The 20,816-nt window shown below is 36.0% G+C and overlaps 1 protein-coding gene across 2 annotated transcripts in view; it reads left to right on the forward strand.

The window, feature by feature from the left end:
• TTK (TTK protein kinase) overlaps positions 1 to 18,939 on the forward strand; it is a 29,735-nt gene extending 10,796 nt beyond the window's left edge. For both annotated transcript variants that reach the window (XM_063389529.1, XM_063389528.1), the window contains exons 6-23: positions 1,511 to 1,654; positions 4,685 to 4,793; positions 4,914 to 4,989; positions 5,072 to 5,166; positions 5,704 to 5,803; positions 6,525 to 6,648; positions 7,978 to 8,159; positions 8,272 to 8,408; positions 9,836 to 9,962; positions 11,057 to 11,149; positions 12,840 to 12,997; positions 13,081 to 13,232; positions 14,405 to 14,529; positions 14,845 to 14,925; positions 16,216 to 16,392; positions 16,724 to 16,814; positions 17,036 to 17,133; positions 18,234 to 18,939. In XM_063389529.1, coding sequence (XP_063245599.1) covers positions 1,511 to 1,654; positions 4,685 to 4,793; positions 4,914 to 4,989; positions 5,072 to 5,166; positions 5,704 to 5,803; positions 6,525 to 6,648; positions 7,978 to 8,159; positions 8,272 to 8,408; positions 9,836 to 9,962; positions 11,057 to 11,149; positions 12,840 to 12,997; positions 13,081 to 13,232; positions 14,405 to 14,529; positions 14,845 to 14,925; positions 16,216 to 16,392; positions 16,724 to 16,814; positions 17,036 to 17,133; positions 18,234 to 18,323 — 2,159 coding nt within the window. In that variant the 3' untranslated portion in view covers positions 18,324 to 18,939. The remainder of the gene's footprint in view (positions 1 to 1,510; positions 1,655 to 4,684; positions 4,794 to 4,913; positions 4,990 to 5,071; positions 5,167 to 5,703; positions 5,804 to 6,524; positions 6,649 to 7,977; positions 8,160 to 8,271; positions 8,409 to 9,835; positions 9,963 to 11,056; positions 11,150 to 12,839; positions 12,998 to 13,080; positions 13,233 to 14,404; positions 14,530 to 14,844; positions 14,926 to 16,215; positions 16,393 to 16,723; positions 16,815 to 17,035; positions 17,134 to 18,233) is intronic.
• Positions 18,940 to 20,816: the final 1,877 nt, after the last annotated feature.

Consider the following 20,816-nt stretch of genomic DNA (forward strand, 5'->3'; position numbering starts at 1 on the left):
ATTTGCTGTGAATTGGTCAGAAATCATGACCATAGATAAAATTCTACTCTTTATTTTTCAAATCTTATGACTAGGTGATTGATTCAAGCTCTTGGTATGTGATGAAGTGGACTGATTTGAATTCAGAAATAGTTCTGGCTTTATTTTTTGCCTTGGATCCTCAGCTGTTAAGGAGGTTGAGGCAGTTTATTTTTCAGATAGGTTTTTTGGTGTCATGTTCTTTCTTACTCAGTGAGGTACATAATACTAGGAGGAACACTTGCATGTAGCAGGTCTTGTTGAAGCAATGTGTGGTTACTAAATATAGCCAAAGGTAGAATCACAGAGTGCTGGTTAAGGATTCTTACAGCCTATCCACTTTGCTAATGATTTATGAGAAAAGACAATATTTGACTCTATGGTTAAAAAACAAATTCAAACAAATTAGCACAACATTGATTTAAATGAAATTGTCATTCATCTGATATCGGTGCTTCCATGCTTCAGTGTTTGACATCATCCATTTAATATTCTTAAAACAGGTTACTTAAAGCATGAGTTCCTGATAGCTACACTGCACTTCCACCAGCCTGAACTACAGGCAGCAGTGATGTCTAACTTCATTTACAAGTGGAGTTCTGAGTGCAGGGCACATGGTGCTCTTAAATATACTATAACACATTATAGGAAATACTCAAGTATATGCATATGTGGTGTCAAGGTAATAAAAACAAAGTGGTTTATATTTTGCTGCTTTGAAATGGAGGAATAAGGGCATTTGGGGTTTCAGGGGCATTGACAGCTCTAGCAAAACTGCATCATTTTGCCCAGATGCTTTTTAAACCAAGTAAAGTGTTGTGGTTACAGTACACTTTTTTCCATATTTGACTGTTTTAATAGATGCCTGTGTACATGTTTACGTGTGTAAATTGACTGCTTCAATGTGTTTAGTTAACACACTCTCTTCAAATTTCTGTTTATAGCATTTAGCAATGTCTAAAACTGTAATGAAAAAATATTCTTGCTTTTCTCTCGTCTTTTCTTAACTGTGACTGTCTAGAGTAGTGATGTTTTATTTAACAACAGCTGGTTTTAAATTTGATTTCTTTTAAGTGCATTAAGGATGGTTTATAATATATACATAATAAAATTTTTACTTGGTCAGGTCTAAATGGAAGTCCATAAAGGTCATATTTCCTTGCTCATACTACAGAAAAAAATGGATTTTAGAATGAGTAGAGTTTTCTTACAGTTCCTGTAACATTAAAAAAACCTTGAGAATACATATTTTGTGACTTGGAATTCAATTTAACATGAAAAATTGACTTGTGTGTTTCTCTTGTAACTATTTCCAGGCAATTTCCTTAAAATGGCAATGTAGGGGCAGGTGTCCTTAATGAACAATAGCTTCACAGAACTATGCAAAGCGAATATAAGACAACAGGAATGTAATCATCTGGTTAAAAACATCTTGCCCCAGAGTAATTGGTTTTTACTTCTGTGATTTCTAACTCTGCTTCTTACCTCTTAGAAAATGAGAAGAAGTGTAAGCAGATCCTTCAGAAAGCTGTGGAATGCTCTGCTGTTCCCTTGGAATTGCTGGAAACTGCTCTGCAGAACTTACATTGGAAAAAAAAGCAGTTACTTTCAGATGAGGAGAAGGAAAACTTTGCAGGTAATTGCAGTTTCTTAATATACTGGTTGTTTATGCATGTTGTGATTCTAGATTGGAAAAGATCACCAGTGTTTGTCCCTTCTAGATACAAACTCAGAATCTCTATTGCCCAATAAACAGATGTATTTATCTATACTATGAATCTTATTCCTTCAATGCTTGTTTTCATTTTCAGTGCAGTGACTGTAGTTTGCAGGAGCTGTGGGATGGCAGATTCTGTAATTCTGCAGAGTGTTCCTCTGACTGTCACTAGGCATTTGCAGTGTGCAATAGAGACTTACAGCTCTAAGTGTGAAGTAAGAGCTACTGTTGGTAGAGAAGAAATTGGACTTAAATACACCTCCAAGCAACCTGTATATGTGTAGTTTAGTCTGTATATCTTGTGACAGACTGGGGAAGCTTTGACAGTCATTCCAGTGAAGTCAAGTCTAGGAAAAATAATCATTTCAACTTTATTTTGGACAAAACCCCTATGTCTATCAGTACAAAGCTGAAGTGTTTGGCTGTATCATAAGTCCAAAGTGATCCTTATTGCTGGGTATATAACTTCAAAAAGGGAACAGTTATTTCTTGAAGTTTTCAAGAGGTAAATTTGTTTGGAGTGAAATTGAGCAAAAAATCTGGTTTGACTTCTGCATTGAAGTGTGTGTAGCTCTTTCAGCAGTGATGTCTAACGCTTCCACATTTTTGCATTGTGTAAGGACAGAATTAGTATAAAATAGGTTTGATTTAGTTTCCTTAGGGATGTATCTTCAGGGCTGGCATTTGAGATTTGCCTGGCACCTATTGAATCAACCTTGGACTGAAACACCAGCGGGGGTGAACCCCTTTAATAATATTCACCTGTGGCATTATTTTTAATAAACTGTTTTCTGTCTTATTCTGTTTATTATTAGTTGGATATAGACATCCTAAATGCCACTGCTGATGTACTGTGCCACAGGAGAATATCTTGAAGAATACCAATACCCTTCATGGATTGTACATTTCTTGCTGACATTATTGACTTTCCCTGTGCGAATGCCCTGCCTGCCAGTTAGAAAGCAGTGAACTTTGGGGAAAGAGTAGGCTCATTTATTTTTTCATAGGAGTTTGTAATTAGGTATTTGAAAAATGCTAACTAATTATTTAGTTTAATCTAAAGATTAAAGTTTAAAAGGTAAATAACACCAGACTTGAAATATCTCAAACTCTGGGATGTACATGACCTAAGTCACTGAATTTAGCTTTAAGTGAATTTGTATGGTCCTCTGGAGCAACAGAGACTATTTTAGTGTATTGACATTTAAGTCTTTTCTGTTTTGTATTACGATTTAAAGAGCTGCTTTTGAAAGTTTTTTATTTGAAAATATCAATGCTGTATATGTAAATGCTTTTGACAGTTAGATGCAGTTAGTGTTGTGATGCAAATATAAACCATGCATCAAGTCTAAAAACCTTTGGTTTAATTTGTTTTTCTTATCTTTCATTCATGCACAGCTGTCCAAAGTATTTGACATACCAGGTGCAATTAAACACGTTTAGTATTTCAGAAATGTAGGTCGCAGGACCATTTTAGAATCATTTTGGGTGGAAGAGAGCTGTAGGTCATGGGATCCAGCTGTGGTCAGGAGTATCATGGGAAGCAGATAAGCTGTCTTAGACTGTGACGAAGTAAAAGAATTGTAGATCACCAGCTGGATATGAAAGTTCAGTGGCCAGCTTGGTGGTAAAAAAAAAATAAAATCTGTTTGGGGAAAAAAAATGTGGGATGCATTTGTGAGATGGGGATGGTCCTGGGTTGGTAATAGAACTACACTGTACTTTAAGGCATTTGTTTTATTTACATGAGTGGTTCAGTCTATTGGCATAAGTAGTTTAGAAAACAGGAAGTACTAGAAATAGCCAGTACTGCACTGTTCATCTACAGAAGTCTGGCCTCTGGCTGAAAGTAGAAGAGGGATGTGGGGGAATACAACAGAAAAGTAAAATCCATTTTAATGAACTGATACAAATTTAAAAATGTTCAGATAAGTGCTACATTAAAAAGTCCTTAAACTGTGGTTTCTTGGAAGGAGTCTCATTGGTCAAGTAGGTAATTTCCTATACTGATGGAACACAAGGTGTATGTGATGTAGAAGATCATATTCTGTAATATCTTAGAATCTTTGAATGGTTTGGATTGGAAGGAACATTGAAGATCATCTAGTTCCACCCCTTGCTTAGGGGCAAGAACACCTTCCACTAGACCAGGTTGTTCAATGCACCATTCAGCCTGGCTTTGAACAGCTCCTGTTGCCTTTGATTTTTTTAAAAATATATTCTTTGGTGTCTTGGTGTTTTTTTTGAAAAAAAAAAAAGAATCTGTAGCATTGAAGATATCTTAATCAAAATAACCAGATATTAATTTAAATTTTTATAAAAATATTTGTCAGGAAAATAGCTGAGATGAAGAGATTATTGTTTATCTGAAGGTGCTTAAAATAGCTTGTACTCCACATTATTCCCTAAATGAAAAATTAAACTGTGTTGTAACATGAATGTGTATTCATTAATATGTTGATACATTTTCATTAGTATATTCAGAGTTCTTGTGGTTTCTTTGTCTCTGAGAAATGACCTTCCCTTCACCTGCAGGGAAAAATAATGTGGAAGACAGTGTTGTTCTGAACTGTTTATTTCTAGAATGACTTTTCAAATAACTTGATTTCTGCCTGTGTTTACCATAAAGTACGTCTGAAATACATACTTTCACAAAGCTTATTAATTTGACTTGAGATTTCATTTTAAGATTAACGTACAACTTCATAAAATTTTGCCTAAATCTTCAATAATCAAGCAAGATTCTCTTCTAGATTGAGATGGGGCTGGGAATGGCTTGTTTGCTCTTGCCTGCCTTGATACTCCCTGACCTTGCACAGCTTATATGAACACTCTCAAATTTGCTATCAGTGAAATCAGCTGGTTTAATTTAACTCAATTAATTGCTTAGAATAATTCAGTTGAAATTGTCTGATATGATCTGAATGAGTCTGGCTATTTTCCCTACAGTATCAAGCACACAGGACTCTGGGCTTCAGAATATAGGTGGAAATCACAGAAGCTTAAAAAAGAATGATTCTAGTGAAAATTCTTCTACAGTTACCAGGTCTTTATTTAGGTAATGTCTCAATTTCTTATTTAATGTCTTATGACATCATTTAAACCAAAACCAAACACACACACTACAGTACTGTGTGTTTTGTTTTGTGGATTTTTTTGAGTTTGTTTTTCCTTTTAGGGAGGACAAGTCACAGGAACTGGGTACCCTAGTTAATTACCACAATCCATTAAGACCACTAAACAAATCTAACCAGGTAAAACATGTAACATTTTCTTTAAAATCCTAAACTCTTTATTCAGCTTTACACACCTGATAACTTTTGAATTTGCTCTAAGATTTGCCCATTTGGGAGGATTCCTGTTACCCTGGTATCTGATGATGGAGATGACATGGAGGATTCAGATGTCCCGCTCACAGCTGTCACAAAGAGGTATGGTTATTGGCTTACCTGCAGAACAACAGATTGTAATACTCCTTTGCAATAGTACCTTTATTGGATAGTGGAAATGTCAGATGTTAATGTTAAATTTGACCTGAAGGATAGAGATAAATAGTCATTGTAGTTGCAGCAGATACTGAAGTAACCTACTTCTGACCTTACTACACAGATTCTTTGTATGAAAGCATGTAAACATTAAGAGAAAGCATGTTCTGGCTAATCAATCAGCTCAAGAGAAATGGAAATTAAAGTGAAAATAAAGTTTATTTCAAAATATCATTGTTTATATAGTCCAGTTTTTAAAGTAAGGATAAGACAGTCTTGTAATTTGCAAAATATTTTTAAATCCTCATTTAGTAGGATTTCTTTGTATTGTTTCTCACTTTGCTGTCTGAGTGGACCTACTTTTCTGTATATTTGAAGCTTGTAGCCAAAAGTCTTCACCCAACCTTTTTCATCTGATTCACAAAAAAGGCCATTGCCACACTGTGTTGGCATGTGATGTAATTAAGAATGTTACTTCAACAGGCAAACGTCCAGCTCCAAACAAACAGCCTTTGTTGCACCTTTTCCACCATCAGGACCAAAATCTTGTGGGCGTGATTCGTACAGCCTGGGAGATTTGCAGGTAACGTAAATATTTTTTAAATACATAAAAGGAACTCTAGCTATTCTATGAAATTAGTAAGGAAAATAATAACACCTTTTTCAATGCAAGAAAGAAATAATCTAGGGTTTTGCTTCAAGTCTTCATTTGTGGATAGAAACATCCATTGTGGCTTTTAAACTTGAAAATTATGCATAATAGGGCATTAAAAAAGAGCTTTCTCTTCAGATGGGAGCAATGGGAGTAGTGTTTAGGGAATATAATTTACGAAGAGGGGATAAACAGATTTCAGCTTGACTACAGGACCTCTTTCAGGTGTAGTCATGAATTTTCAGGTGTAGTCATGAATTTTACCATGGGAAATATTCTATTTAATGAAGTCCATTCAACTAAGTTGAATGGACTAAGTAGTGCTCTATGGAGCTATAAATTACAACTTTTGATAGAGATTTGTTTTCATCAAAAAACAAATGTCTTACGTTTTCATGTCCCCATCCCCTAAAAGAAAATTCCAGAAGAGAAAGCATTTAGGGCTTTATTAGAGAACCTGGGTTATGGAAATTCAAAATGTTGATCTATTTAAAAATGACATCAGTAATACTTGTCTGTATAACCTGCCCAGTTCCCTGAAGCATGTTTGCTTTGTGGTGCACCTGACATTTAATTACCTTAAGGAAATGTCCTTTAGATACTAGTCTTGAGTTTTTGTTTGATTCTTTAAGATGCTTTTTATGTTCTTTAGTCCCTACAGGAAAAAAGATCTTTACAGTTGCAGATGTTGGATGAGGGCAGTTCAGAAACAGCTACCAATTCAACCGTAACTCTCAAAACCAAAGTGGATGCAAGTCTTGTGACGAAGAAAGAAGGTAATTATTAATGTCACATCTGAGTAGTTTGTAATAAAATAAACATTGAAAATGTGCTGTTCTGTATGATTTTGTAAAAATGCATTGCTAAATGAAATGTTTTTCAAAAAGTGGAAGTTACTGCATTATTAACATATTTTGGAGACTGGTTCTTAAAGTTCTTTTAAAAACAGCCAGTTTTGGTGTTTTTCAGAAATAAATTCTTCTCTAGATATTGGGTTATCACTATGGATTTTGACTGTTTTGTGAAGTCAGCTAGAAATAGGGATGGTATGAGATTGTGTCTTTCTGGAAAATGTAACCAGCTTGGATTTATAGCAAGGATTTCAGGGCTACTAAAATCTAGGAGGTTGCTACTAATTATTTACCAACTTCATGGAATATGGAATATGTGTATTAACTTCCTATAATTACTTGCTATTCAGTGTTTCATCAGAAAGCTGTTTCCCTAAGTGGCTTTCTCATCCTGCTGGAAAGATTAGGTGAAAATGTCTAACATTGCAAGAGTTGGATTTAGGATTGTGTAAGTACATATGCATTTTAGGAAAGAAACACTTCGATTGAAAAATAGTGATTTTTCAACTTTTGTGTCCCCTCAGTGAACTTTTCCCATTGAATTGCATTGGGAACAGTTTGGGTTTCAGGTCATACTTTCCTTGTTTGTGCTTCATTCACGTTTCCAGGTTTCCAGATGCTGGCTGAGGTAGTTCAGTCCTTCAGCAGCTGAATGGCACTAAGCTGCTCAGCATGGGATGCTGCTCTCTAGTAACTTGAAAAGAAAACTTCTCAAGCTTGCAAAGGAACACTCTTAAGCTGTGCTGTTTGCAGCCTGCCCTGCACATCCCACCATTTCACTCTTGTACTGCCTGTGCAAAAGTAACCAGGAGACAGAGGGCCAAGTCACTTTAGGCCTCTGGCTGCAGTTGTTACACTGAATTATAGGTTGTCTATTGTCACAGACAGACTTCCAATTGGGAGTATGGTGATAAGCTTATCTTCAGTCCTTAATAAACTTGCTCAATATCCCAGGATTGAGTTGTAGTACAATTTATGAACATACTCCTGTTGCATGTGTTGGTGAAGGAAACAGTTACATCTCTGTTACTGTTACAATATTATCCTAAGATTTTGAAGAAAGTTGCCATTTTACTACACTGAATTGAATATGGAGCCTGAGGACTTCATTAATGTTTTTTAAGGCCTAATTCCAGTAAATCATCTGTGTTTTAGTCTGATCTAGCAAGTGAGATAAAACTATTCTAAAAACCTTTCAGGTGTTGAGTATTGAATCATTTTAATGATCTGTGGTTTTTGGATTTTTTTTCTCAGAAAATAAAGTTCAGCATCTGGAGCTGAAGATACCAGAGCCCAGGAGTCTGGAAAGTCAACACCAACCATCTAGTTTTGGTGAAAGCTATAGAAAGCACTTGGAGCAGATTAAACTAAACTGTGTTAATGCCAGAAAAAAAATGCCAACTCAAGAAGTGTCACAGAAAAGCTGCTATGGAGAGGTAAAGTAACAAAAATACGTGTCTGCTAGCAGCAGCCTTCTCATGTTGAAGAAGTTATTTGTGTTCTTAATTGTGGCTCCTTGTGTGATGTATCTTGCTTTGCCCATTGTAGGGAAAACAAACAAACCTTGAACAGTCTGCTCATCCTGTTTCAAGACGATTATCGCCACCAGATGGTGGCTGTAAGAGAAGTGACCCATCACACATCTATGGAACACCAAGCACCACATCCAATGATTATATGGCCTGGTAAGCCTACTATAACATGGTAGTTGATCTCTGGAAAGACTTAAGCAGACTTTTACAGGGTTTCTTAAATTTTTCTGTTTAGATAGCAAACATTCCAAGTGCTTCTGTAAAGTGCCTGACTTTGAGATTCAGATTGCATTTAAGGACCTTTGCCTTTTTGGGCGGCTTTTCAGCATTTGAATGTTTGTCATCAAATCAATAAGTCCTTAGTTGAGCATTTACCTTTTTTCACTGAACCCTGCTACATGACACTTACTTTTGGATAACTTTTGTAATGTGGCTGACAGGCTTTTTAGATTGATGACTATATATCAGTTTGTTTTCCATGATGCAAGTGTCTGAGGTTTTTTAAAAGCACTTCAAGAAATCCAGAGGCTTGCAGAATTAAGCGCTTATGTTAGGAAATTATAGCATTTATCTATGTTACCTTACATAAGGCATAAACCCCTATGCCTGTGTTGGCAAATCTTTCTAATTATATGATTACTTACTCTTTTCATAGGTCCTAGGATCAAATAGGTCAAGGTTATATGCTGAATAAGCACAGTTCCTCTTGGTAGGATCTGTTTCTATAGCCATAGAATTCAGAATAAATGTAGGGCATGAACCACATAATTTCATGAAGGAACTTGGTAATAGTCCTTGATTAAATTCTCTTTGCTTAGTTTGTATGTATATGGCAAATATGCAGAATTGCTGAGTGTTTCTGTAGTCAAAGAAAACCATGCTTTGGACTGGTTTTGCCTTTTTTTTACTTCTGTGATTTTACTCTACCAAATAAATCTTAGTTATGTACATTCTTTTCCAGTTCTGATCTTGGCATTAGTTTTTGTAAATACAGTGGGGAAAAATTAAGTACATTTAGAAATATAACTAAATAGATGGTAGATACATCAGGAGAACAAATTTAAAAAAAGGACTTTTTGCAATCTTTAGTTTTCTTAAATCCATGATCTTTCTGCTCATAGACAGTGTAGCTAAAGCTCTCAAGGCAATAGTGAGGGATTTTGAAGTTGTCTGTCTCAATATGCTTACTTGAAAAATAGGTAATCTAAAAAGTTTTTGAATAAATAACAAAAAGCTGGAGAAGAGTAACTGGCTCAAACTCTGTTATAGTCAGCTCTTCTAGTTTTATAGTTCTTTAGCTTTTCAGTTGCTGAGAAGTGCCAGCTATTGTTTGACAATAGCGAGTTTGTATTTTTAAAAGTATTTGCTAAGCATGTTATAGTTTTAGTGTATTTCTAAAAGGACTTCTAAATGCAGGAGTGGTCTTAATAAGGATAATTTTTATATAAAGTGGGGGCTTGGGCTGTTGCTAGTCAATAGGGTTTAGGAACTTTCAAGGAACACTGGAGATTTCAACTTTGTTGTTAAAATCATCTTAAGAAAATACAACGTATGCAGGTATTGTTCATATTTTTTGTTAGTTTCAGCACACCAGTCGTAAAGGACAAGTTTCTACCAGGATGTCAAATTTCTACTCCCTACAGCCAGTTCCCTTATTATTTACCACACACTCCGGCAACTCCATTTCAAAATCAAGTTGGCTTACAGGTAATAATTTTTTTTGTAATAATTTTAATTTGTTTTTTTCAGTACATATTTTCATTGGGAACTACTTTAGGTAAGATAAATGTGTATATATATATATCTTTTTAAATCTAAAGTTACTGTTCATCTTCCTGGGTGAATAATGGAAAGTAGTCTGTTGTTCACAAAATAACTTTCTTCATGTGTATGTCTGAATTTAGATGACAAAATCAGGTGTTGAAAAATCAGTTCAATTTTGTCAAAATGCTGGAGCCTTTGTCTGGGACCTAAGCCTTTTTCAGATCCTACTTAGTGGCAGAGGAAAGAATTAGAGCCTCTGTTTTTGTCCTGCCAGTGCATTTACAGTGGTAGTACCCACTACAGTACAGTACCAATAAAGAGAAGCAGTTTCTGAAAACCATGAGTTTAAGGGAGGTAAAAGATTGCATTTCTCCTCCATTTTTTAGATTTCACAAATTTTGATACATTTGTGAAATTGTGGCCTGACATAATGTAAAAATGGGTTAGATGTTAGATGTGTTGCACATTCAGGTAGGAACATTCCCAGTTATAGATAAAACTGAGGGATATGTTTAAACTTCCTACCAGAGGAAAAGTATTAATAAATTAACAAATCAAACTTGAGGCCTTTCTGTGGCTTGGTGTAACAGATATAAGTAATGCAGGCTGTTTCAGCTTCACACTACTGCAGTCTTCTAGCTAATAATTAGCTTCAAATAAAATGGTAGGTGATTGCAATATAGTTCTTAAATTTCATGCTGGGACTGAAAGTCTCTTGAATAATGTAGTTTCTGATCTTATATGTAAAGAGGGAGGTGTCCTAATGATCTGGGAAGCCATATTAAAGAACATCCTTTCCTTGATTTCCAGTATGAAGAGCATAGGTGCCTTTTACAAGAGTTCTATGATGTCACATGCCAAATGATGATCAGTATATGGGGATCTGGCTTTCATTTGAAGTTTTTTTATTGCTTCTAAACAAATTTATCTTCTTCAGAAAGAGCAAGACAGAGCATTTTAACAATAAAAAGTAGAGCTCTCTTAAGTTCTGTGTCTTGACCTCTCTTTATTTCTTAACTTTTTCTGTGTGTGCACAGGTTCCAGCTTCTATACCTTCTCATGAATGCCTTGTCATCAATGGAAGAGTTTATACAGTGTTAAAGCAAATAGGTAGTGGAGGCTCAAGTAAGGTAAGGTGCTCCTTTATCTTTTCAGGCAGTCACTCATTGACACAGTAGTAGTTCTAGTGCTAATACACGTTGAAGTCATCTAATCATTGCCTAGTGTTAACAAGTACACAATGTTTGACCCATGGAATCCAGAACTTTGCTGGTTTTGTTTATGCTTAGACATTTTGCTCTTGAAGATAATTTCGATGGTAGAGTAAGCATTAAAATTCCTGGTAGAATCAGCTCTTCTGTTGAAAGAGATGTGCTGCATTGTGTACATCCTAATGTGAGAGGCTGTTTAGAGCAGTGTGGTTACACTGTTGGGAAATGGGTGACTTGTGAAGTTGATTGAGAACCTGAAGGAGACAGACCATCTTTTAACTACTGTAACCGGTGTGAGAAGTAGAGTTGTAGCTATGTTGAAGTGGTGAGTGAGCTGCTTTTTACGTGGAAATTTGGGGTCGTAGGAGCGTGGGAAACAGGATTGGCTAAACTCTTGGGTTTGTTATAGTTCCTTACTTTCTTGCCAGCATAAGCAGTTTAGCTGGATGTTGTGGGGGACTATGTCAAAGGCCTTACAGAAGCCCAGGTAGATGACATCTCTCTTCCCTTGTCCAGTGATGTAGTCTTTCCCCACAGAAGGCCACTGGTTTGGTCAGACAGACTTGCACATGGTGAAGCAGTGCTGGCTCTCTCAAATCACCTCCCTGTTCTCCAAGTGTTTTTAGCACAGCTTCTAGGAGTTTATGTGGTAAGGATAGCTAATTTCACAAATTACTTAAAGAGGTCTTTCCCTTTGTGAATCCATGTTGACTGTGTTGGATCATTGCATCTCAGTAGTACTCAGTAGGATATTCTCTAATTTTTCAGGCAACTGAGGTTAGGCCCACAGGTTTGTAGTTTCCTGGGTCTTCCCTCACATCCTTCTTGTCAACTGGACAAATATTAGCCAGCTTCCAGTCAGCAGGAGACTCTAGAAAGAAGAGGTCCCTGTGTTGCCAGGGTCTGGTTGTAGAATGAGGTAGCATGGCAGGGACCTCTGTGTCACTTTCTCATAGTCTGCTTAAACCAAGGCCAAAACAGACCACACTACGCATGGGGTTTTTGTTTAAATATCACCAGGGATGGAGATTTCATAGCCTATCTGGACAAGCAGTTTTCCTGTTGGACATTATGACAGTGAAAAAATGAAAATATCCAGTTGTAATTTTCCTTGTTGTTAGTGATGTCTGTTGCACCTCTTACTTTGGTGGTTCAAGAGGAGTCTGTCATACCTTCCCTTTAAATAGCTGAAGACAGCAATAGTATTTCCTGCAGCCTTCTCATTCTTAAGACTGAATGAGACTTTGTGCTCGCAACCTCTTCTAATGTGCCATGTGATCTAGCCTCCAAATGATTTTGGTGTGAGGACAGATCAAACCTGTATCTCTGGGAGTGTTATTTTGCAATCTTTATCTTAGGAACACTGCAGACTCATGATGAACCTGGTGAAATACAATGTGGCACCAAGACAGCTTCGGATAGAAGGTTGTTGGTGTTGTAATGGGTGCTTTCTTGATTTTTTTTCATGCTGACTTGTATAAATTTCTTTGTATTGTTTCTTCCTTTTGAAAAGGTAAACTTCTTTGGTATTCTGGCTGAGTTGAGATGAATGACCTTAGTAAATCAGAATTGGGGATGAATTAAGTTATTAACTGATAGTGTTTTGTAGGTGTTTCAAGTACTGAATGACAAGAAGCAGCTGTATGCTGTCAAATACGTGAATCTGGAGGAAGCTGATCAACAGACTGTTGAGAGCTATAAGAATGAAATTGCTCATCTGAGTAAACTGCAGCAACATAGTGATAAGATCATCCGCCTTTATGGCTAGTGAGTAAATACTAACTTTATTTAACCAGTATTTCTCTGTACAAAGCTATTTCCTTCACTTTTAACACATATTTTATTTTTAGTGAAATTACTGATCAACATATCTACATGATAATGGAGTGTGGAAATATTGATCTCAATAGCTGGCTTAAAAAGAAAAAAAAGATGGATCCACTGGAAAGAAAGAGCTATTGGAAAAATATGCTGGAAGCTGTTCACACAATCCATGAATATGGTATTCTTAAATAATTCTAGGTATTTGTATAGGATGTATGACAGATAATACGGATCTGGTTTAATTTTGGAGGTGATATTGTTTTTAGTGTTGGTGTAATGTAAAGATGGGTATTTACTGTATTAAAAAAAAAAACCACAAAAACGGTGAAGCAAAGAAACAAGGTAAATCTTGATCCGGAGGTAGACTTAGCTAATTGAAGAAGGATCTCATAAATATCACTGTTTATGTAATGCTATTTTCTTTCAAGAGCCAGAAAAATTTTCTGTTTTAGACTACATTGTATACTCCCAATTCCACTTGTTCTGTTAGACTCAAATTTTAGCCATTCATTCTCTCCAGAAGTAGCTTTGACATTAATGACAGCTCTGCCATCTTTACTTTGACAAAGTGTTTCAGCTTTTTCCTGGAGCTGTTCAGGCCTTCCTCATCTTCACCTGTATAGTTAAAGTGTATGCATCTATATTCTGTTTGTCTGTATACAATAAAGGAGAGGGCAGACTGGGACCTTTTCATGTGTAATAAAGTGAAGACTAGTACATACAGCAGAGAGCATCACCTATTTTCAGGACTAGAGCATTCAATAATATAGCAAACAGCAAAGCCTACTGAAATTCAGGGTACATGCATACATGTGATGTTTTGAAAAAAGACATTGATTTTTGCAAAATATCAAGATTGGCTGATTATGTAGATAATAACCAAAATTGATGTATTGTGCAAATGGGGTTTATGAGAAGTCAGTTGTGTGTACTCTCAGTGACTGGTACCTTTAATCAGACTAAGCAATGTAATTCTTTTATTTTAACTACCTGCTTAGCTAACTGGAGAGAGAACTACAGGCATGGACAGGCCACTGAATTGCTCCAGAGCAGCAGTTCAGTGTGGCCATGTACACACAGAGCTGGAGTGTCTGTCCAAAAGTGAGACAAACTGCAGCTCAAATTACTTGGGGCTGTTCTGGGATACCTGCAGATTTGAATAAATTGTATTTCTAAGTCTAAACTCATGCAAGTCTTAACTGTTTAGGAAAAAATGGAAGCACTTTTATATTTTCTGCAGAGACTCAGAAAGCCAATCTGCACCTTCTTTCTGTGCAAGGGTTATGGGAGATGAGTAATACTAAACCTTATGGTAGTAATTTGGATTTACTTTAAACTCTTTTTTTACAGGCATTATTCACAGTGATCTGAAACCAGCAAACTTTCTGATAGTTGATGGAATGTTAAAACTAATTGACTTTGGCATTGCAAACCAAATGCAGCCAGATGTGACAAGTATCGTTAAAGATTCTCAGGTGAAACACTTCTGGAAAATTCATGTCCATTTTTCTGTGAAGTACTACAGTACCTGCTAATAATTTTAATTGTAATACTCTCAATTGCTATTGAAATTTTATGCTGAATGGTTTTATATGTATATATGTATATTCATGTATAGTGATTTTTACATGTTTTTAATGAACAGAATAATAATAGCCTTTAGTCTTAATACAAACAAACTTTCAATATGCTTTTCAGTGTTTTGGGACAGAAATCTTAAGTTTTTCTAAAGTGCATTAAATTTAATGCATGCTTTACTTAAAAGAATTTTTTTTCATTTCTGTGGCTAGGCTGGCACAATGAACTATATGCCACCTGAAGCAATAGAAGATAGGTCTTCCTATGGAGAAAATGGCAAGTCTCGTTCTAAGGTAGTATGATCTTTTTTCTCCTATTCCCTTCATGTTAAGAAGGAAGTAATTCAATCATGTTTCTCCAGCTTTGTTTTTTTTTTTTTTCAAAATCTTTCACTGTAACTTGAACATAATAAAATTTATTGTGCTGTGGTGATGGTGTGCAGAGTTGGAAGGTTAAGCCTAATCTCCCTAACTACCTGAAAGCATTTGGCAGATGGTGTTTAGGAAAATGTAAGTGCTCAATTAATGAATGAAATTGAAAGTAAAACAGAGACACAGGCTTGGGCATTTTAGGGCCAAATGTATGAGTTCAGTGTATCCTATTAATTTTTCTATGCTACAGAGTATTGTGTATTGTAGAAAACTTTATAACATCATTGGGGCGGTGGAATCTGAATGATGAGAAAAGAACTGAAGGAAAGCATTTTCACACTGGCAGTCAAACTTCAGCTGAGGGATATATGGTTTGGGGAAAAAGTATTTAAAATCCAAATGTACTTGCATGTACATGAAGATTAACTTTTTAACAGTTGAATGGAAATACTACTATGTTATACATAGTATTATATGTAAATATTACTATGAAATACAATCTTTTCTAAACGGAGAATAAAATATTTTATAAATGGATTTCTTTATTAAGGATGATAATTTTTTACCTTGTTTTCTACTTTTAAATTAAAATTGCATGCAAAGTGCAGACTTGTTCATCTAAGCAAAAATCTAACCACTCTGCTGGGAGTCAGGTTCTCTGTATGCATCTTTCTCCAATCCCCTCCTCTCCCCCACTGTGGGCTTCTCTTGAAGTCTTCAGCTTCAACAGGAGAAATGGAAAATTGTCCTGCAAGGAACAGCCTGGGTGTCATGGTTGAAATATGGATCTGAATCCTTTAAACCCAGGCGAATTGAATTGTGACTTTCCACTTCAGAGACATAGCTGTGATCTCTCAGTTTCCTGGATTTAAATAATTTAGTATGCTTTTATATGTATTGATTTTTAAATCTGAAATTAGAATCCTGCAGTTTGACTTGTTAAGGACTAAGTTTAGTTTTAAGTTAGTTCTTCAAGTAAGTTGATTTTCAAAAATAGTTAATAAAATAGTTTTTTACTATTTTACGGAATATCAGGGAAAGAAGCTACATCACTGTCTTAGTAGATAATGGCATGCTGCCTTGTTGATTTTGTGTAGTAGTTACAAAGATCTCATACAATGAAAACTGTACTATTACATGATAAATTGACTGAAGGGCCACTTTCTTAAGTAGAGAGTAATCTCTTTTATCTTTTTTTTTTTTTAATATTAGATAAGTCCCAAAAGTGATGTGTGGTCACTGGGCTGCATTTTGTACTGTATGACATATGGAAGGACTCCATTTCAACATATAACAAGTCACATCAATAAAATGCATGCTATTGTTGATCCAAACTATGAAATAGGGTTCCCAGATATTGCTGAGAAGGATCTTCAAGATGTGCTGAAGGTAACTGTTCCTTTTGATTTAAATAGTGGTAATTTCTTTACTTAAGACATATTTTCTAAAACTGAATGAGTTGTGCTTGAGAGACTCTTTCCACAAATAGATGCTCACTGCTACTTGTAGTAACAGGCCTTATTCCAAAAGCAGAATGAAACTAGAGCTACTTCATGTAGTTTCCATATTAAAGTCTCTTTTCAGCACAATACTAGCTAAGTAAATAGTCAAAGCAGTCTTACTTAAGTCCTTTGGTTCAACATCCAAAGTAAACACTGTTAATTTGTAGGACAATTCATAATTTATAGGCAAAATGTTCTTCCTCTTTCTTCATTTGCAGCGCTGTTTAATAAGAAATCCTAAAGAAAGAATTTCTGTTTCGGAGTTGCTGGTACATCCCTATGTTCAAATACAAAGTCATTGTCAAACAGGTACATTTTAAATTACATTTTTATTAAATAGTATTTGTAACTATGCTTTAACAAATGCTTTACTCTTAGATGTACTCTGAACTTGTTGGCATGACTCTGTTTTGTTTGGTGCCTAAGTCTGCTTCAGAAAAGATTTCAGTATTTTAACTCTTAGGAACTGTTCTGGTGATTTTTACACTGATAATGTACACAATTTCAGCATAACTATAAATTAACTACAGGTGTCCCAAATGCAAAAGGAACAACAGAGGAAATGAAACGTATCCTTGGCCAGCTTGTTGACTTGAATTCTCCCAATTCTATTTCTAGAGCTGCAAGGGTAAGTAAATTGTCTTTTCTATTTTGTATTGTAGTACGTGCTCATGCAGACAAAGGTTAGAATATTTGGTAGTGCAAGCTGAAACAATATATATATATGAAATCTTTCGCCACAGCTGGAAAAATATTGCCTGTCTTAGTGCTTTTATTTGCAAGGATGCAGAATCTCTCTACAATTTCTTCTGAAGTGGAAGGATTGAAAATGATACCAGTCATCTTTACTTTTAGGTTTTTCTTTCCTTTCCACCTCCCACTAGATCTGCTTTGCTTTTAAGCTTCCCCTATGTGGGCGTCTTCTAATTTAAGAGCCCTCACTATGGAAAAATTACCTAAATTGATCTGCTAAGTGTGCACACTTTTGGGCTGCAATTGTTCCTGCTTCCTGGAAGCTGCTGAACTGTTAATGCAGTGCTATGTGTAAATGAGTTCCTGTCTGTTGAAGTATTGCAGCCTCTCTGTTTATCACCTGAAAGAGAAGCTTGATAAATCTTCCACTCTGTTCTTTCTACCTGTGTCTCAGGAGAAGCAGTGGTGATAAAGTATACATAAGACCTTGAGAATGCAGAGCTGCTTTCATGGGGAGGAAAGCAAATTCAGTGTATATTAAATCTAAAGGAGGTCATGCTTATGCTTCTAGTTGCACTTGATCTGTTTTAAATATGAGGGTGAACAAGTAGTTATTCTTCTAACAAAACAGTGATGTAGCTGTTTGTGGGCAATTGAGTATCTCATATAAAGCTTGCACACCCTGAGTACACAAATAATTCTCTCCTTCCATGTTTCCATAATGGAGACATTTAACAGAGTAGATTTGATTTTAGATCTCTGCATCTCAAGTTCTGTCCTGACTTGTGAAGCTCTGTAACTTTGCTCACACTGCTAAGTCAGCATATGTATTTTCTTCTGGCCACTGCACTGCATTACAGCTGGTACAACTAAGCTGTCTTAAATGTGTTTTTATTTTTTTATTTGACAGAGCAATTTTGGTATGGAATATTTCTGTTTGTGATGATTTATTTCAAGCGGTAATGTTTATTAAATAGATTGAATCCGTGTGCAGTACAAGTGTGTTCACCTGAATACTGTGTGTTTAACTTTCAGACTTTATATGAACAGTGCAGCAGTGGTAAAACTCTTGATGTATCAGCATTTGCAAAAACTGGGAGTCAAAAAACATGGACAACAAAATGACGTACTGCTGTTCAGGAGGCAACAGATGCCTGGTCTGTTCAAAAAATATTTTGTGCTGCTAGCTTTTAAAATGACACTCAGCACAAAGTTGCATTTTTATATGTTCGTTGTGTTCTTCTGATAATGTTTGCAGGTCATTAAAAACAATTGAATGCTTTTCACTGTGGACTCTTTCACTCCTTGCATGCTGCTTGGGTTGAGCAATGACAATGGCTATTTGGTGATTATGGTCTGTGTCACAAAGCACTACAGTGTCTGGAGTACAAAAACCTGTATGAGAATCTTTTAAGGTGCATTCTTATGAGAAGCTAATATAAAAAAAGTTCCCAAAAAATGCCAATTGATGTATCTGAAAAACATTAAATATCTTTTGAAACATCTTCTAAGGCATGAACAGTGTTATGCTGTTCTGTCCTTTACTAACAAGTACCTCGTGTCCAGTTTTGACCATAACCAAGGATATGAACGCTTTGTATAAAACGCCAGTTACAATATTGGTAGATGCATGTAAATGTCACCCAGTTTTTGAGCTATTCCTGTGGTTAAGTGTTATGATGGAATCATCAGTACTGTTACAAACTCATATGAATAAAATGGCTCTTGTATTAAAAATGCTATTGTAAGTGTAGTCTGCTTTTCAAATTTCAAAATAATAGAAAATTGTTCAGGATTCACAATGGTAATAAATTACTAATTTGGATTTTTAAAAGCATTAATACTAAGCATTCTCTAAAATGCACTGAATGTAAGAGAAGTGGATTTTACATGGTTGTTCTTTGGTCAGGTTTTAACTGAATTACCTTTCTTGTGCAAGTGTATGTTCCTACCTGCCCTCCCTTGTTTTGGGTTAGCTGTGATTCTCCACACTACACAGGGAGAGTGATCAGGAGTGGGAACTATTCCAGATAAAGAGGAGGGCTGAAGCAGGGTCAGAGAATGTGTGCTCACACCAGTGTTGGAACATACACAAGAACAGCACATCTCCTTCCTAAGAGCAAACCCGGAATGATAAACTTAAGATGTTGATGTCATTGTCATTATATGAAACAGGGTGTGGAATGTCAATTAGCCATCTGTCAGGATGGGGCTAGTTGTCCCATATTTCTGGTGAAAAAGGTTTGTTCCCCATAATGGTTGTGTTCTTGCTCATTTTTTTAAAGACTTAGTGCTGCTGCTGCAGAAGTTCAGTGGTATTTCAGGCATAAGGAGTATGTATGCTAATTGTACTCCACCTTTTGGTAATAGTTTGTTATATAGATGTTAAAACTTTCACAGTTGAAGTCAATGAAGAAAAAACTTTCTTGTCCTGCACATTTCATATTCTAAACAGTTTGAGAGACTGCTGGGGTATGGGAACTGAAACACTTTGGCTTTCTCTGGGGAGAGGGGAAAGAAGTATCAGCCTCTTCAGAGAAAAACTTGTGAAGAAAATCTTTACTCTGCAGAAATGTCTTTTCATAAATTGAAAAGTTTCCCAAGTACTGGTCTAGATTACAGATCTTAAAAAAAAAAGTCCTTGTAATTACTCTGTTGTTACAATTGTTAGCTTTTGCTGTTTTGTTTCTCTAGTTGTGTTGAATATTGAGAAGCAGTGCTACATTACTGCACAGCAGTGCTACAATAGCTACAGCTATTTTTTTGTAGTGTATGGTTTCTCAAACCTTTGTCTTATTCCATGACTGCTGAAGAAGCCACAGGAAATATAACTGGCATGAGAGGGAGCTTATGAAAGAGCCCTGGGGCTGATGAGAGGCAGTGGGTTGTTATCTGTCATCCCTTTTAAATAGTTTTTTTCCATTGCAGATGGGCAGTTGATTTATACTCCTTCCCCACCTCAATGACATGCTGCAGGATGTCTGTCTACCTAGGCAACTGCCACTTACCAGTCTTCAATTTATTCCAGTTTTTTTTCTACCTTATAGACAATTATTTCACCCGGTTCTGCTGGTGTCTTGAAAGTATAAGGGAATTATGGAAACATTGTTTGATTAGCTTTAAAGGACAAAAAATAACAATCTTGAATGTTGAGTAACAGGTCTGTTAGACTGCTAGAAGCTTTTTCAAGGTTACAAGATGTCCATCCTGCATTACTGTCACCCTCAAGGCTGCATTCCAGGACAGGGTATATAATGGAGAGAGAAGGTGGCTGGTAAAGCAGAGTATGTTTCTGTATAAGTTGTTACTGGATACATGTACAGTATAATACTGTATCAGCTGATAGTGAGATACCACAGCTATGTGAAGTGTACACAAGTAAACGAGAACACTTCAGTAACTTCCCTGTTGTAATTCTTGTTGCAAAAATTGGTTTGGGAGTTTACAGCCTTTAAAACTGTGGTCCAAAAGCTCTGCTCAGCAGCTGACACTATAAAAGAAACCTAACTGCAGAAGGGTGACTTCCCTTTTCATTTATGAATGGGTATAGCATGACTCAGTCTGCAGCTCCCTCATGAGGGGCAGGCACTGATCTCTGGTGGTGGGAGCCGAGGGAAT

The sequence above is a fragment of the Prinia subflava genome, chromosome 2 (assembly GCF_021018805.1).
Source record: "Prinia subflava isolate CZ2003 ecotype Zambia chromosome 2, Cam_Psub_1.2, whole genome shotgun sequence".
Classification (NCBI taxonomy): domain Eukaryota; kingdom Metazoa; phylum Chordata; class Aves; order Passeriformes; family Cisticolidae; genus Prinia; species Prinia subflava.